Source organism: Neoarius graeffei, chromosome 12 (genome assembly GCF_027579695.1).
Source record: "Neoarius graeffei isolate fNeoGra1 chromosome 12, fNeoGra1.pri, whole genome shotgun sequence".
Taxonomy (NCBI): domain Eukaryota; kingdom Metazoa; phylum Chordata; class Actinopteri; order Siluriformes; family Ariidae; genus Neoarius; species Neoarius graeffei.
The window spans coordinates 33,943,484-33,962,174 of NC_083580.1; the positions used below are offsets into that span (position 1 = coordinate 33,943,484).

Here is an 18,691-nt window from a genome sequence, read left to right on the forward strand (position 1 = left end):
CAGGTTTGGTTAATTGGTGGCTCTAAATTGACTGTGAGTGTGAATTGTTGTTTGTCTCTATGTATCAGCCCTGTGATGATCTGGCGACTTGTCCAGGGTGTACCCTGCCTCTTGCCCATAGTCAGCTGGGATAGGCTCCAGGTAACCCTGCATGTCCACATTTTTCCTAACAGTTTAGAGCATGCTGTATTATTAATGCTACCTATTTTTTAATGGGTGTTTTGGAAATTTCAGTATGTGTCTCTTGGCTTGGTATGAACATATTGCACATGCCATTATATATCTATTATATGACTATTTATTTTGAGAATAATCCTGTAATTTCCTGAAAAACTGACAAGTATATCTGATTTAATGTGCACTAGGGATGTAACACACTGCCATTATCTGCACCTGTTTAGTGCTCCAAATATTTGGATCTCAATTTATATTCAAATTTAAACCCAAAGTGGGTATGGTCTAAACTGGACGAGTTTTATTCTTTTTCTTAAAATAGAAATGTGAATGAGAATGTTTGTTTTTGTTTTTATTCCCGCTCACTCAGTTATTATTGTTGTTTGTTCCAGCCCATGAACTACTAATTTCTCATTAATTTAATCTGCTCTATTTTCCAAAATATTAACAAACTAGTAGCCTGATTTACAGCATCATGACCAGGCACTAAGGATTAATGAATGAATGCTGTAAACGCTGTATATCTGATTTAATGTGCACTAGGGATGTAACACATCCCTAGTGCACATGTTCACATTCATATGTGGTCTTTCTTTGTCCCATGAGCAACATAAATGACCAGGGACATGGGCAGGCATGTTGCGGTGGGGTTGCTGGAAATTTAAGCAGCATACAATAAAATCGTACCCACATGATAGTCAAATCATTTTTCTTTGAGCAGAGAATGTGTTTGTGACAATAGTATATACACAACAGTGTTGTTAAATTAGAAGGGGTTGATTAATTTTAACAGCATGCTCTGACAATTACAAAAGTATCGTACACTGCAAAACCCGATAAGGTCACTGAGCTCAAAAATTTTATTGAAACTGATTACGTAAAAATTTTTGAGGTAAGTAACTTAAATTTTTTAAGGTAAGATTTCTTAAAAATTACACTATAGTTACACTTAATTGTAATTTTTAAGAAATCTTACCTTAAAAAATTTAAGTTACTTACCTCAAAAATTTTTACGCAATCGGTTTCAATAAAATTTTTGAGCTCAGTGACCTTATCGGGTTTTGCAGTGTAGTGGTGGTTTAATTTTAGTTATAATGTCCATTTTAATTTTTATTTTAATATTTTAGAATGATACTGTCATCTTATAGTGATACTATAAATGCCCCATAATTATCAAAACTAGCTATCAATAGAAGGCTAGCAGCTTGTAATGGAAACAGTTAACCACAGTTCATATGTTCCACTAAATTTCTTAACCCCTTAAACTCATTATTCAGTTAATTATCTAAAAACATAATAATCAGTAACCACCATAAAATATTTCAGTAACTATGGTGACATTAATATGAAAAGTTATCATAGGAGTTTAACGGGTTACCTCAGAGTTTTTACTGTAGTTGTCACATTTATTTACAGCTGCTAGAGGAATCTGACAAAACCTGAAACCTAAAAATGACAAATGAAAAAAAAAAGGACATCGTTCCTCGCCCAGCTACATGGAATGAGCATAGCCTTACGGTGGGCCCTGAATTGTACGTGGCTGAAGATGCGTGCGGCGCGTTACTGTCAGGCCTAATTGACAGCATGTTTACTTTAACTGTAGTAATTGGTCAGTTACGCGCAGGAGCCATTTAAAACGCTACGTTTGGGAACATTAATGAGGGCTCGCATGGTCACAGGCTGTGTTACGATGAGAGAAAGGGTAGCTAACTAACCCCATCCACCCTACCCCGGGCAATAAAATATCAAAGTATTTCAACCTTTGCTTTTACAATGGAATGTCATAAATCTAATGCGGAGAAAGGTCGTTGATACTGGAATGTTAACTTCAAAAACAGGGAGGAGGGCGGATTTTAATCTTTAGTCGCACTTAGTCTTGCAAGCATTTCATGCTCAACTGTTCATTTAAAAGCTTCGAAAAGCAAACCAGGAACATAAAACATAACCGAGAATATGAACATAAATAATGTGCATGTTAAAGGTATTGCCACAACCTTAGTGCTGCTAAAGCTTCTTTGCATGGCAAACTGCTTATTATTATTATTATTATTATTATTATTTTATTATTATTTTTTTTTTTTAGTTCAGGCAGTTGGACACACATGTAGACTATGTATGCGCTCGAAAGCACCGTGTCAACGAGTGCAAATGCCACGCAGTCTGGGTAAGGTGAGAGATTTTTTCCAGTTTGACCTCGTGAAATGGGTCAGTAAATTGAGCCTTTGAACCCCTTTTGGCCCGCGCGGGGTAAATCTTTTTAATTAATTTACTGCACAAGAATGTCAGAAGGAGCGGATGTATAATAAACTAACAGAAAACTAGAAAGGGTGGATGCATCATTGTTAGCTATCTAACATTTAATGTTGATCTAAAGAGATAAGAACAGACAGTCTGTGTGTGTCAGATATTCCTCAAGTCCCCAGTAATTAGTTAACTTTTCCATTATTCACTGTTTGAGTCCAGCCTGAGTTAGGTGAGAGAAACAGTAGGCGGTGTGTGAAGAGAGAAAAAAATGTCCGTAAGGACCGACCGATTTGCACATTACACGTGTTACAGGCAGCTTGACGCACGGTCTCTCGCTGATCAGTACGCACGCACGCTCTCTCTCTCTCTCTCCCTCTCTCCTATGACCTTCATTATTCACCTGCCCTTAAAGAATAAAGACATGGCTTTTGGTAAGAGTGCATATAATTAAAGCCGTGTTATGTTAGGCCTACCGACTTCATTGTTAGAGCCAATTAATTAAAATAAAATAAAAATATTTATTTTTTTTTTTTACATTGTTCATACAGGTAAGACCATTTAGGTGATAGGCGTATCAGGAATATCATTTTTAATCAGCTAATCTAAAAGTCTCAAAAGTGTCACCCAGACCGTGACAGTGGGAGTTAAAACGTTAAAAATAAATAAATAAATAAATAAATAAATAAAGGCACTTGAAAAATGAATGGAGGAAATCAGCCACGTACAGACTTTAGAACAAATCAGCGCATTTGGGATATGAGTTTCTCCGTTTTCGGCTGACATAAATTATCTAAGTGCCGCTCCGTTCCTTATGTATAAACTAGTCTAGTTAAACTTCTTGTTTAGCTCGCAAAAATATTTAAAATAAATAATGAATGCAATTTTTAAAAAGCTGGAGATCAATTGCTGGCTGCGGACTCGTAAAAACAGGCTGTTACGAGAGTAGCCTTTTTTCTTTTTACTCTGTGTGTTTAAATTGTCCTTGGTGGGTTTAAAGATGCTGTGGAAATCCTTCTGATTACAATCTCAAATAGGCCAATTCTTTATTTACTCCATAGCTTGTTGGTCAATGCTTCGCTGTTTGCTGAGTCTAACGGCGAGCAAATGAGAATGAGAGAGAGAGAGAGAGAGAGAGAGAGAGAGAGAGAGAGGTCTGCTTGCGCACATTTTACACTCAACATCCTTCTCATCCCCGCTGTTGTGGGATATTTGAAATACGTACATGTGAATTACATAAACGATGATCAAAAGACGTATTTAAACACAGTTTAATTTAGTTCAGAAGCCTACACTACCGTGTAATGTGACGGTCGTGCAATGCAAAATTGTAAAATAAACGAGGCAAGAGGTTAAAGTCTGTGGGTTTGTGCTGAATAGATGCGAGACAAATCGATTGTGAAAAGCGCAAAACCCAATAAAGTGTTTGGTTGGATCGTGAATGTTGTGGTGGGGAAGAAGGGGGCTGCAGTAAAGGGTTAATTACCGAACCATGGGGGGGATCTAGATGCTCTCTCTCTCTCGTAATATTTTTGTGGGCGTATCCAATAATAACTTGTACATAAAAGTTGGGCACTTTTTTTACATACCTAATTCCGTACACCTGCTTGGGATTAAATGAATGTTTTATAAGTGGAAAGTACTACCAATAATAGACTATATTAATAGAATATATTATTATTATTATTATTATTACTAGTAGTAGTAGTAGTAGTAGTAGTAGTAGTATCTTGCCTGCTGGCAATTAGGACCTGCATTTAGTCCAATTGCCTCAGCAAATAAGGCTTTGTTCACATGGATGTCACGTGTAATACCAGTATAATGTGTAATAGCGTTTTATCAGTGTTTTTAACTGACAAAACAAAGCAAAAAAAATCAATTAAATAATAAGCTAAAACTCACTGTGGTGTGAAATAAAAGTAGAAATACTTCAATTGAATAAAATCTCAATTCACTTCACCTGAATTAACGGCAAAGCTCAGGGTACAAAATCTGGGAATATAGGACGGGCGCGCGCGCGCACACACACTATAAGTTCTCTCTGGAGGAAGAGCAGAGGAGACGCTAATGCAAGTTCTCTCTGGAGGAACAGCAGAGGAGACGCTAATGCAGAGGATGCGTGCGTGGGTGATCCTCTCCGTGAGGTCACGTCAAACCTTTATAAATTTGTCTCAAATAACCAATAACCCGGATAGTTTTTTTGTACAAATATGTTTTACTCAAATTGAATCATAAGAATTTCATATCACACCTAAGTTTGCTTTAAATCAGAATAACATGGTGTTGCCGAGTTAGAAGGGCCAGTGTGCGCCTTGCATGCTTTTTTATTGTCTTAAAGTGCATTTATAAATTTATGAATCATATTAAGCAACAGTGCATTAGTACCATTTCCTTTTATTTATTTATAAACACAATCTACTTGTTTCACACTTAGTTTTCGCTCCTCCGGCGGGACGATCGAGACGAACTGCTCGCGTAGCCTATGATAGAAACTGAACCCCAACAACACAGGCTAATGTAAACTAGCAGAAACGACATCTCTCAGCTTATTTCGGTGGTTAACAAAGCCAGCCAGAAGTCTGAGGTCTGCCTCCTGTAGAACTGCGAGTGGGAATAATTTTCAGGCACCAAAAGTGCGCATATTTGCTGTTAGCAAAGACTTTCTGCTCATAGCTTGCAGGGGCTTTTTCATAGTCAGTGAGCATACATTCAAATCTGTTCGCCAGAGAGGGACAAGCTGTTAATTAATTCCATAGTTTCGTTGTTCAAAATGCTGCCGTTATAAGCGCAAAAATGACGTAGGCGTATGCAACCAATCAACTGAATCTGGTTCTAAAACTGTTCAGAGTATAATTCTAAAACAGACACTTTGAAATTCGGCACGAAAGTAATGGAAGTTGCTTAAGTTGTGATTATGTTGAGTGCATAAATCTAGATAAATCCAGAAGCTAAGCCCGAAATTCGCAGTTTGATGCTGAACTGTGTTACTTGGATTGTGCAGGAAAAGAACATAACTGAAAGGAACCCCTAAAGTTTCGCTGTATGACTGAACTGCGTTACTTGAATGTGCATGCAAAGAACGAAGTCTTAATGAAAACTCCAAATGAAGTTTGTGCTGTGCCATGCGTTACTCGCCTGGCGTTCGTGCAGTCGCTGTAGAGTGCCTCGAAGTCCTTACGGCTGATGAGCTTGCAGCGGTTCACGCCAGGCTGGATTGCGCCGAGGCCACGTAGCACGCGCACCTGTTCCACTGTGCATACCACAGGCGAGATGTCCAGTCGCTTGAGTTTCGTGTAGACGGTATGCAGGCCGCCGACAAGGTGCTTCAGGAACAGGTCGAACACCTGTGGTAGGCAGATCAGCTCCTGGCCGTCTACGGTGAACGAGGCCACTTTGACCCCGTGCACGTCAACCATTTTGCACTCGTTATTGCTGCTATTACTGGTGGTTCCAATGGAACCGTTGTTGCTCGCATGGCCGCCTCCTCCGCTGGTGAGGAAGGCATTGATCATGTTGCTGGTTAGCCTCGATGACTCGGCTGGGCTGGAGTAAAGCGTGTCGGGCCGGAATAAAGCGCCTGCGCCCGGTGTCGAGCTCGGAGAAAGCACCGGCGGAGTTGCCGATACAGCCATATTTCTTTAAGTTCTTTACCTTTTCCCTTATATTATTTTCTTTCTCGTACGCACCAATTTGCTCTGCTCGCTCCCCTTTCCCCGCTTTATTTCACGCGGTGCTTCTCATCCGACAGGGAAAACTAGCAAGCTCCTCGTGGACGGGACGGTTTACAATGAAGAGGACAGCGACCCAGCGGATGCATTAAGCCAAACCCACCGTCGAGTGAACTGACATCTCTTTCCACCAATGAGCGGCGCCACAACGCGCGCCTTCCCCTCCCTGGCGCTCTGCTGTCAGAAACCTATTGTTATTAGCGGCGCGTAGTGGAACAGAAGTTTCGGAACGTACAGAGGTTTGAAACCCTTAGGAAAAATTAAGAAGACAAGTTTATACAAAAGAATATTTTGCTGTGCTGGACAATACATTCGCTGTGTTCTTTCATTAGATTACCATAAGTGGGCTAGCAACAGGCCTATGTTACGAATAAATTATCAGTTTAAACGTTTCCCTTTCTGAAATTTTGAATGCATAGTTTGCCTTTATAACTGCCTGCGTCCGCTTTTTCGTGTCCTCTGAGCAACGTGTCCGTCCTCTCAGTAATTAGATAAACTCGCCCCTTAAGTTTCATGACTGTTACAGCTTATTATTATTCAGCCATGTGCCAGACACTGCCTTCTTCAAATTAGGTTTGCGAACCAGCAGATATGACAACTCTGACATTTTTCTTGTGATTCTCTTGAAATTAAGCAAGTATGTTTTGGACTATCATGTTGAATCGTTTTATTGCTAAATGCTCTCACATTTCATTTTTAACGTCTTGAATTTACAACTTGAAAGAAGCAACATGTTCCGTTTTTCACTCAGACACCATGGGGGTTGCAAACTTTTGCGGCCAACTGTTCATTCCAACTCTATGCAGCCGTTTGTAAGCTCACCGACACGGTACCTATGTCGCAAACCGCACACTGCCGCTACAATGTCCAAAAGAAATCGAGATGTAGCGCTACATTATTGCGTCTATAATAATTAAGAAACCATATTAAGCCCACTTTTTTCTCTCGCATATGTAACTACTTATTCAATTTTTTCCCTATGTTGTAGAACTAATAATTAATAAGCACTCAGTCAGCCAGACAATATGTAACAAGGTTAAACAACATTAACTAGAATGATTGAAGTGTCTCGGAAGTAAGCCTTATCATAATCACTAGCTTACTAGTGTGCTGCAGTAGTTTTGTTCGAAATGGAAGGCATATTGCCATTTGGGACGCAGCCTGCATAAATTTATAAATATATTTTTAATATATTTATACATTTTTAATTAATATATTTATTACAGGTAAAACTTACTATTATACGATACGATTGATTTAACTGTGTTTTACTAGGATAATGTCTACCATTATTTTTACGGACATAATGACAGGGGACAGTGTTATTTGATGTTTGATCTGCATATTTACTTGACGTTTATGTCATAAAACTAAAATAAATAAATAAATAAATGGTTTTTTTAAATGTATTTAATACAAATGTGTACATCGGTTACACGTGAATGAACTGAGTTACATTTACACGTTTTGTTTGCGTACATCCAAAATGATTTGATCATGTATTTTCAAAGCCATGAAATAGAACCGAACCCTGTGGCGTCACCTGCACTCAAGATTTAACGGAAGATCTTGGCGTTGTGAGGCGTGAGCGTTACCCTCTGCCTATCGTTACATACGTGGAATGTGTTGGATCATGTTGGTAAAAACGTGAATTGATTACATTCACGCTACATAATTTAAACTAGTAGATTCGATATATTTACATTAAATGTAGTATTAGCAAGGAAATCACGTTTTAAAGATAATGTATAAAATATTTTTTTCTCTTAATCTGACCGACCACATAGTCCCTTTTTCAGTGACGTTTGTTTCATCAGAGCAAGTTTAAGAACTGGGGAGGGCACATGACACAACCCACTGAAGAAAAAGCTAACTGAATTTACTTTATTCATCGATTCACTTGACTGAACTTAGTTACATGAACACAGTTTGTTTTCATGCATCCAGCATAATTTGATTATGTAATTTCAATGCCGTGAATAAAATCAAACCTTCCAAACGAGAATGATGGAGCCAAAAAGTTGCCATAAAATTAATATAGTAATCATACCTAACCTTTGAGCTGCAACAACTTCACATGGAAGATTAATATTGTAATGAGTTCTTAAATGCCATGCAAATTCTTGCCAAGAACCCGTGGAAATTAAAAAGCTTGTTGGCACTTTGGAAAATTAGACACATTTTCCCCCCCTGGGTCTTCAATTACACTTTCCCCCTCGTTGTCTCTTATATAATCTGAATATATTGCTGATTAGCATTTCCATGGGAAACATATGCACATATCACACCTTCAGTGTCCCCCTAAAATTGATGTGCAGGATTTTTTTTCTGTGTGTATGCTAATAAGTTATGCATGTTCATGTCTCACTGCAGAATGTGTCCTTCAGTCCACTGCACATTTTTTACGCTTTTTAAATTAATTTTCAATTAAATTTATTAGTATTATTTATATACAGTGCACTGTACATTTGTATAAAATGGATCACTGTAAATTTTTGATGCAAATTTACAGTGAAGTCTCAGCAGTATTATGCTGGATTAATGTCACACAGTATCATACTGTAAAGTGCAATGCAATCTGAGAGGGGAAAAAAGGTGATTACAGTACTTTAAGAGAATGCCATTATATTTACATTCATAAATGTAAACTTTACTGTAAACAGCTGAGCATATTGGGAAGGTGAAAGAAGAGTGCGGGATCAAAAAAAACCCCGACGTAACAAGATCTTTTTGCTTTCTTGTAAAAGGTGGTTTTGCAGCTTGCCTTTTATTTTTGTTGATTTCAATCTTGGAGCACATCTGCCAGCCAGTCTTTGTCACCACAAAGGCACAGCCACATTACAACTGGCTCAACCTTTTGTCACAGATGTCCACAGCACGGGCGATTGCTCTAAGACAACGAGGGAGGCTCAGCCTCCTCTAAAAATGACGAACATCGTGTAGGATGAATTGCGCTAGGCTTATGTTATAGCCGACCTTATAACATTGCTATTTCAGATACAGAATCATAGAAATATGTGCTCAACCCAACTACAGTGCGAAATCATTCCGTTATAACTTTCTCCAGTTCGCCTAATGTGTGCGTGAGTTTCCCCCCCCCCGTGACAGCGCGATGCAGCCCAGCCTCAGTACACTTCAATGGCATTTGGGAGCTATGCGCTTTCAATATCAAAATGCAAGACGGTTATTGGACAAATACTGCGAAAACGCCCGCCCACCGGACTCCCAGCCTCAGTGGACTTCAATGGCATTTGGGAGCTATGCGCTTTTCAATCTCAAAATGCAAGACGGTTATTGGACAAATACTGCGAAAACGCCCTCCCAACGACTCCCAGCCTCACAGTGGGAGGGACATGGCAGTTTCCGCGAGGAGACTGGTGACTGGTGAAAGCGGCCGGATATTTTCTTTGATTGACAGCTCGTTTCAAATATAGACAGGCAGCAGTGAATCTCAGTTCAGTCCCATGCGGATTCGCAAGTGCTGTGGTGTTTTGTAAGAGATCAGCTTACATTTCGATTTCATTCATTACATATGGTTTCTACCAGCTTTTTTAGTTTGTATATATTTTCATTGTAAATAAAGTGTAAATATAGTGTTGTCAAGTTTGCTATCTTAGTTCCAGAAATTTCGTTTATTTGAGTGACTGAACTTGAACTTGAGGGGGCTAGTCAGCTAGCAAGAAGCATTGCTGATTTAATTTTGGCGAAGCCATTTGCCAGTCTTCCTTTCGAGGAAAAAATTAAAGAGCAGGTTAGACCAATGCCTCAAATTGACTTGGTGAAAAAGGTAGGGAATAATACTCGTTCCTTTCAGCTCTCCTGGTACGAAAAAGTGAATTGGCTAACAGCAAGTGACCCACATCAACAACAGTAAATAGGCTACTTTAGTAATATGTCATGGATGGACCAAAAATATAGAATCTATTTAAATTGTTTATGCTGAGTATATTGGAATCTATATTTTTCTGGATATGAATTAAACACAGCTACAATTTGGAAACCATTTTTAAACAAAAACACAGCCGAGAACATTTCACACTACAGACCTGGATTAAAAGTGAAGCGTTATCAAAATTGTCAATAAAACATTTCTCAGTCAAAATAAGTAAAATATAGGGAAAGTGTCATTGAATGAAATGTGTGGCACCCAGCTCTATGTTTGGCTCCCCAAGGTCAGTGCTTGTGCCTATTCCAGAGCACTCTGCTGTTACTGCTGAGGTTCCTGACAAAGAGCTGCTTTCAATAATGATCAATTTTTAAACAACATGCCACAATTTTAAAATATAAAATGTTAAAATATCCCCCCCCCCCCCCCCCCCCCCCCCCCCCGGGGGGGCAGCACGGTGGTGTAGTGGTTAGCGCTGTCGCCTCACAGCAAGAAGGTCCAGGTTCGAGCCCCGTGGCTGGCGAGGGCCTTTCTGTGTGGAGTTTGCATGTTCTCCGCGTGGGTTTCCTCCGGGTGCTCCGGTTTCCCCCACAGTCCAAAGACATGCAGGTTAGGTTAACTGGTGACTCTAAATTGACCGTAGGTGTGAATGTGAGTGTGAATGGTTGTCTGTGTCTATGTGTCAGCCCTGTGATGACCTGGTGACTTGTCCAGGGTGTACCCCACCTTTCGCCCGTAGTCAGCTGGGATAGGCTCCAGCTTGCCTGCGACCCTGTAGAACAGGATAAAGCGGCTACAGATAATGAGATGAGATGAGATTACCCCCCCCCAAACAGCACCATCATGTATATTGGACAGTAGGCTAATGGGCCAAAAGAACCTGTTATTTCACAGTTTGTGACCCTGCCAACAATCAGCCAGATCAGAGGCAAGAGTATGGGCAAAATTGATGTGTTTTTTCTTTTTTCTTTTAAAATCTGGAAATATCGTAACCGACCAGCCTCCCCTGTTTGAAAGACTACCAGCCGCCACTGGTCCACAGCTGCATGAATACGTCAACGTCCTCTGAGTAAGTCACCATTTTCTCTCTCTCTTTTTTTTCCATGTAAAAAAATAACTGAGACTTTCTCCAACCGAATTTTCTGTCATTTAGAACACTGTTATAACACAGCCGTTGAAAAGCTTCATATTTACAGTGTTCTAGCTAGCTAAAATTAGCACGTCAGCATTTTGTCTCAGTTTACATACCGTTCACAACATATCTTTGCTGAAAGATAGTTTTATTATACTGACTGTATTATACTGACTGATGTGGTGAGGTAGTAAGTCTCATGCTTTGTGTTTTCCAGATTTGCAAAAAGAATTAGTTAAAATTAAAACGAGCCAAATAAGAAAATGTTAGTTGACATTAACATTAACTAGTTAGCTAGTTAATATTAGCTAAAATAAGTGCATGCCAGCATTTTGTCTCAGTTTACATTAAAACAACACTGTTTTGCTAGAAGGGGCAGCACAGTGGTGGAGTGGTTAGCACTGTCACTCACAGCAAGAAGGTTCTGGGTTCGAGCCTAGTCACCGACAGGGGCCTTTCTTTGTGGAGTTTGCATGTTCTCCCCATGTCTGTTGGTTTCCTCCAGGTGCTCTGGTTTCCCCCAAAGACATGCAGGTTAGGTTAATTGGTGGCTCTAAATTGACCATAGGTGTGAATGGTTGTTTGTTTCTGTGTCAGCCCTGCGATAACCTAGCGACTTGTCCAGGGTGTACCCCGCCTCTAGCCCATAGTCAGCTGGGATAGGCTCCAGCTTGCCTGCGACCTTGTAGAACAGGATAAGTGGCTACAGATAATGGATGGATGGATAGATGTTTTGCTAGAAGGTAACTTAACTATATTGTGGTGAGGTAATAAGTCTAAGTGTTTTGTTTTCCACAACTGGCAAGAAGAGCAATACAAAAAAAAATTTCTATGACCTTTCTAGAACCATGCTCGAATTCACTATTTTTGTTCTTTGTGCCACTGTTGCAAAGAGTTAGCTAATGTGAATTGTCACGCCTTTGCACACTCGTGCTCACGCATGGAGCATGCTGTGTGTGTGTGTCTCAAAGACTAATTACATGCACACCTGTTGCTGATTTGGAGCACAACCAGCACGTGCTTAAAACAACAGAGAATTCACTCACATTGTGAAGTATTGTATTCTCTCTTGACCATTACTGAGTGAGCTGTGTGTTTTGATTGTCTTCCTGTTCTTTTCAACTCATGTTTGTATTTTGATTCTGCTTTTGTCTGTGCCTCTGATAATCTGCTTGTGCCTCGCTCGACCTTTGCCTGTCCCCGATTTATGATTTCTGCCTGCTGTATTGGACTATATGCCTGTTAGCTATTTTGTTAGTATTTTGAGCTATTCTCGTGTACGTGTGTAGTTTGCTCTGACGCACTTCCTGTTTCCTGAGTTGTTCGCGCCGAATCTTTTTTCCCGCGAGTGCCGGCGTTAATTACTAATCCTTTTTTAACTTTTTTTCTATAAATAAATTTCCAGTATCGTCTTCATTTTTATTATACTGTCGCTTTCATTTTTGTACTTTTCACTTTCGCTTTCCTTTTTCCGGTTTTTTTTTTTTCCGGTTTTTTTCTCTTTCTTTTTTCGGAAGAACCCTGAGACCGGAAGCTTTCTTTTTTTCTCCTCCACAAGCGGAGGCCATCTGATCTGCTTTAATATCAACAGATCTTCATTTAAGGTACGTGAATCTTTTCATCATGGCACACCTTCAGCCTGTTCAGTATGCTGAGTGCAGGATGTTTAGTCATTCTTCCTCCGTCACTAGCGATAGCTCTATTAGCTTTACTTGTGATAAGTGCAGATTAGTTAGCTCTCTGACGGAGAAGATTTCAGTGCTAGAAGCGCGTGTCCAGGCTTTAGAGCAGGTTAGTGAGCGTGAGAACAGTGTAGTTTCTGTTAGGGAAAGTCTGGATGCCCTAGGTGGAGTTAGCAATCCCCCAACTCCGGCATTAGAGCCCTTACAGCGGGGCGAATGGGTGACGGCTCGGCGGCATAAGCGTAGAGCCAAAGCTACCGCTGAGGCTCGCCCACGGGAGCACCACTCCTCTCCGCGTCACGTGTCGAACAGGTTTGCTCTCCTTAGTGATGCACCCACTGAGAAACCTGAAAGAGCTCTGGTTATAGGGGACTCTATCATACGGCACGTGAAATTAGCTCAGCCTTTAGGGGCACCAGCAGCTTTAGTCAGGTGTATACCGGGAGCCAGGGCGCCGGACATAGCAGGTAATCTTAGGGTCCTAGGCAAGCACAGGTTCTCAAAGATAGTTATCCATGCAGGAGCTAATGATATACGCCTTCGTCAGTCTGAGGTTACTAAGAGTAACTTTGTAGAGGTGTTTAAATTAGCGAAGGCGATGTCCGATGCTGTAGTATGCTCTGGCCCCATCCCAATGCGGCGTGGCGATGTAGCTTACAGCAGGTTATGGTCGCTGAACTGCTGGCTGTCCAGGTGGTGCTCTGAAAACAGTGTGGGCTTTATAGATAATTGGGCTAATTTTGAGGGCACTGCTGGCCTGTTAGGGCGGGACGGTATCCATCCCACTCGGGAAGGTGCTGCTCTCATTTCCTGCAGCATAGGTCATAGTCTCAGAACAGGCCTAGTTAATTTCTGACAATCCAGAGCCAAGGCCAGGGAGCAGACGAACAGGCTAAACCGACTGTCTGCTAGCTGCACAGAGTCGTCACTCAGGGCCCACTACATCGAGACTGTGTCTGTTCCCCGAGCTCAACAAAAAGGTAGAAATTTTCAGAGAGTTTGTTCCAGTAACTAGGCCTGTAGCGACGCGTCGATGACGTCGACGAGTCGACATCAAAATATCGTCGACGTCATATTTAGTCGTCGACGTATCGCCACGCACACGTGAGTCAGAAAAACAAAACAAAGTTGGCACTCGGCAAAATGGAGAAGGAAACGGCGACCTCCTCAAAGCAAAAAAGCCCTGAAAAAAGCCCTAAGAAAACTGCTCGGCCGAGGTCATCGAAGGTATGGGAATACTTTAAACTCAGTACCAAACGCAAAGGCATCGTCATCTGTAGTCTTTGCCAAATCGAACTGGCATATCACACCAGCACAACGGCGATGTTGGAACATCTAAAGCGGAGACACCCCCTTGTCTCTCGTGGAGGGGACAACAATAAGTAAGTAGCCTACTAACTTTGGTTAGCGTTAAGTTGATTTCACTTTTGTGTAGTGTGTTGTGCAGCTTGAGCTGTGAGCATTTCTGTAGTGCCAGCTAACTATCCATGCGATTGTATTGGCATTTATTGTTGGCTGGAATGGCAGCTAGCTTACGGCTGCAGAATACAGCTCTGCCTGGCCGCTACCGGCACAAACAAACTACGTTTAGACAGAGAGCTCATGTTGTGGTCATTTACAGGTGAAAGGTAACATTAACGTTAGCCAGCTTATTGTCATGATTCACCATGTTAACGTTAGTTCGCCAGGCCCAGTGTCAAACGGAGCCAAACAATGTCCAGGCAAGGGCCGTGCGCAGTGGTCATGAATGAATCAGTTTTATGAGCATTGAAAATATTAAAATTAACATTACATCCAAGTGTGGTAGGGCTCGTATGAGATGCATTAACGTTAGGCTATGTACATTTTTTACTGTGTGGATACAGTAGGCTACAAACTTTTAGAACATGAAATGCATTGTTGGACTTGACATTAACGTTACTTTAAAAGTAACGTTAGTCATCAAGCAAGCTAATCATGCCATAGGCCTAGAAGTGCAATGAGTTTAAGACTAGAGTAGATTTAATATGTCCCACTGTCAACTGTTGTTTTAATATGCATTGCTATTGTGTTTTCAGGACAAAGCAAAGTACCTTGTCAACCTATCTTGGGAAAGAGGCGCAGTGCACACCACAGAAGGCAGCTGAACTCAGCAAAAAAATCATGAGAGTGAGTAATTATTTGCTTGCTTTGAGCATCTTTTAGGAGGGAAATGATTGGCCTGATATCATTTAGGCTATTGTGCCCCAATTTATTTGCAATGTTATAGGTTTGTTGACTTGGCCTTTTTCTGTATGTCCTTGTTTGAACACGGTCAATAAATAAATAAATAAATAAATAAAAATAAATATTGAATAAATAAATACATACATACATACATGCATGGATACATAATCTTGCACTGTAAGCAACATTACTGTGCTGTGTTGTTATAATAATTAGTTTCTTTATCTTTCAGGTGATCATCAAAGACATGAGGCCTTTGTCCCTGGTGGAGGGTGAGGCCTTCGTAGATATGATCGAATATGCCTGCCAAGGCTTCAAATGTCCCTCCAGGTGGTGGTTTACCAAGCAGCTGGAGAAGGCATATCAATGTGTTCTTGACGATCTGAAGGGAAACTTAAAGAAGAGGTCCTCAAAAATTACTCTCACCACCGATGCCTGGACGAGTATTTGTACAGAGGCATACCTTGGAGTGACCTGCCACTACATTAACGAGAAGTGGGAGATGGTCTCATTCGTTCTCTGCACATTGCCCCTTGATGACAGACACACAGGTGACAACATTGCTCTCTGGATTGAGGAGGTTGCTAAAAAGTTTGACTTTTCTCTCCATGACGATGTCCAGGCGATTGTCCACGACAATGCAGCGAACGTTGTGAAAGCTCTTAGAATCCTTGAGGAGAAGCATGGTGTTGCCTCACTGCGATGTGCTGGCCATACCATCCAGTTGATTGTTAACAGTGCACTTAAAGAGCCCCGCATCAGCAAGGCACTTGGGGCAGCAAGGAGCCTTGTCACCTACTTTCACAGCAGTGAGGTCGCCACCCTCAAACTGAAAATCAAGCAAGAGCAGATGGGCACACCGCAACACAAGTTGTCCCAAGATGTACCTACCAGGTGGAATAGTTCTTTTTATATGATCAAACGTCTTCTGGAGCAGCGGTGGCCTATAACAGCAACCCTTTCTGACCCAGAGGTCACGAAGACAGAAAAGCATTACCTGGATCTAAAGGCTGAGCAGTGGAGCATCTTAGAGGACCTGCATCAAGCTCTTGAGCCCTTTGAGCAAGCCACTGTCTTCCTCAGTGGCGAGGCATACGTCACAGTCTCCGTCCTGCCTCCACTGGTGAAAGGACTACAGAAGTCCACACAGACAGCCTTTGAGTGTGCTCCAGTAGCCAACTTCCAGACCACAGCCGCAGCAGAGATTGCTTCAAGGTTAGTTTAATTATTCAGCTCTTTAAATATCTAATAGTGAAATAACTGAATATATGTCAATGTCTGTCAATTTTATTTATAAAGCACTTTAAACAACAACAGTTGACCAAAGTGATGTACAAAAAAAGAAGCAATTAAAAAAAAACAAACCAAAAAACAGAATAAAGATAATAAGTAAAGTAATGATTAATGTAACCATAAAAAAATAGAATATAAATTAAACTTTCCCAGTTTGCATTGCATATTGCAGTGTTTTTCCCATTGTGATTCTATCATGTAGAGTTATTGATTCTGCTTCTTTCTCTTGAAGCACATTTGATTTCTTTCATTTAAAGTGTACAAATTATTTTTCAGATGGAGGGTTGAGACTACATATGATGAAGACGGGAACACCATGTGCATCTTTGCTGCAGCCCTTGATCCAAGATTCAGGAAACTCAAGTTCCTGTCCACAGATGACATCTTGAAAGTGAAAATCAAACTTCAGCACCTTGCACTTGAAGCTGGACGAGTGCGAGTGAGGGAAGAGCCTGACTCCCCCAGTGGCCAGCCTGATAACTCAAGACAGAGGCCAAGGTCTGTTCTGGACACATTGCTTGGGTCAGAAGATGAGGAAGAGGACTTGGAAGATGAAAACCCAGCCCATGACCAGAGGGAAAATGCTGTCAGGAATGAGGTGCTTGTGTACTTTGGGGAAAAACCCATTCCAAAGGACAAAGACCCACTCCAATGGTGGAAAGACAATGAAACAAGGTTCCCAGCCCTGGCTGTTGTGGCAAAATCTTATTTGGCTGCCCCTGCAACATCCACTCCCTCTGAACGTCTGTTTTCAGCAGCAGGGAACATTGTGACCAAAAAAAGAGCAAGCCTCACCAAAGAACATGTGGACATGCTCACATTCCTCCACAGCAATTCAAAGTAGATAGTGTAGGAGGGGTAAAGAGTTGTGATGAGAGGGAGGGGAGAATAAGTAAAGTGGACAGAACAATATACAGTATATTGCATACTCTTCATTAGCATGTTGTAAGCTCACAGAATTACAGTTAAGGAAGGCACTTTCACTTCATTAGGCTCTATGTTATGTTGTGTTAAGCACTCAGGAGTTGATGTACTGTGCACGGCACAGTGTATGTTTTTGCACTACTTTTTGTTTGTAATTTTGTACAAGAGAGATTTTTGTTGAACTTTAAGAGAAACAGGCTGGCCTTTTTATTTTGTTTATTCCTATTCTATTTTATTCTATATTATTTATTTTACTGTGCAAAACAACAGTGCTGCTTAATAAACTATATTATTAAGATTTTTTTGGTATTTGAGATACGAAATGGCTTTTATTAATCGAACAACGGAAAAATAATCGTTAGACTAATCGTCCAATTAGTCGTTAGATTAGTCGATTAATCGATAAAATAATCGTCCGATTAATCGTTTTAAAAATAATCGGTTAGCCCCAGCCCTACCAGTAACCTAATCAATATAAAATTAGATCAGACTGACTGTACAGCTGCTGCCAGCACCTTTGATCTAAAGGTGGGGCTATTAAATATTAGATCTCTTACATCTAAAGCGCTAATGGTTAATGAACTCATTACTGATCAGGAGTTTAATGTACTGTGTTTAACAGAAACATGGATTAAGCCAAATGAATATATAGCATTAAATGAAGCGAGTCCTCCTGGATACAGTTATATACACCAGCCTCGTCTAACTGGCAGAGGAGGAGGCGTCGCGGTTATTTATAACGATTATCTAGGTGTAACACACAAACCTGGTTATAAATTTAATACATTTGAAGTTCTTCATACTCATATAATGTATGTAGCCTCAAAAAATAAGTCTACCCAGTTAATTCCATTGCTTATTATTTACAGGCCCCCGGGGCCATATTCTGAGTTTCTTTCTGAATTTGCAGATTTTATCTCAGATTTGGTTATTTCCTTAGATAAAGCTTTAGTTGTCGGAGATTTTAATATTCACTTCGATAACCCAGAAGACCCTTTAAAAACAGCGTTTGTGTCCATCTTAGATTCAGTCGGGATTAAGCAGAATGTCATAGGACCGACCCATAATGGTGGTCACACCCTTGATCTAATACTAACATTCAGATTAAACGTAGACAATATAGTCATACTTCCACAGTCTGAAGTTATCTCAGATCATTGTCTCATCTCATTCAAAATATGTCTGAGTAATAATATATGCACCTCACCACGCTACTGTATTAAACGTACTTTCACGTCAACTACTGCACAGAGCTTTATAAATGATCTCCCAGAGCTGTCAACTTTGATTGGGTCACTGTCAGCCCCTGCAGAACTCGATCAGGCAACTGAATGCTTAGAGTCAACATTCCGCCATACTTTAGATAATGTAGCTCCTCTAAAAAGGAAAATGGTCAGAGACAAAAAATTAGCACCCTGGTATAATG

General features: G+C 40.6%; 2 protein-coding genes across 2 annotated transcripts in view; one reads left to right on the plus strand and one right to left on the minus strand.

The window, feature by feature from the left end:
* dacha (dachshund a) overlaps positions 1 to 6,143 on the minus strand; it is a 954,430-nt gene extending 948,287 nt beyond the window's left edge. The window contains exon 1 of the mRNA XM_060935796.1: positions 5,551 to 6,143. Within this exon, the coding sequence (XP_060791779.1) occupies positions 5,551 to 6,047 (497 nt within the window). The 5' untranslated portion in view covers positions 6,048 to 6,143. The remainder of the gene's footprint in view (positions 1 to 5,550) is intronic.
* A 7,722-nt stretch (positions 6,144 to 13,865) lies between these two features.
* On the plus strand, positions 13,866 to 17,185 carry LOC132894739 (E3 SUMO-protein ligase ZBED1-like). Its single transcript, XM_060934854.1, has 4 exons — positions 13,866 to 14,225; positions 14,901 to 14,991; positions 15,281 to 16,263; positions 16,618 to 17,185. Exons 1-4 carry the CDS (start codon positions 13,987 to 13,989, stop codon positions 17,183 to 17,185), a joined length of 1,881 nt encoding a protein of 626 aa, XP_060790837.1. The 5' UTR covers positions 13,866 to 13,986.
* Positions 17,186 to 18,691: the final 1,506 nt, after the last annotated feature.

Coding starts and splice junctions, on each gene's coding strand:
- LOC132894739 (XM_060934854.1), top strand. CDS start 13,987: ATGGAGAAGGAAACGGCGACCTCCTCAAAGCAAAAAAGCCCTGAAAAA. Junction 14,992..15,280: donor TCAGCAAAAAAATCATGAGA/GTGAGTAATTAT, acceptor TTTATCTTTCAG/GTGATCATCAAAGACATGAG. Junction 16,264..16,617: donor GCAGCAGAGATTGCTTCAAG/GTTAGTTTAATT, acceptor ATTATTTTTCAG/ATGGAGGGTTGAGACTACAT.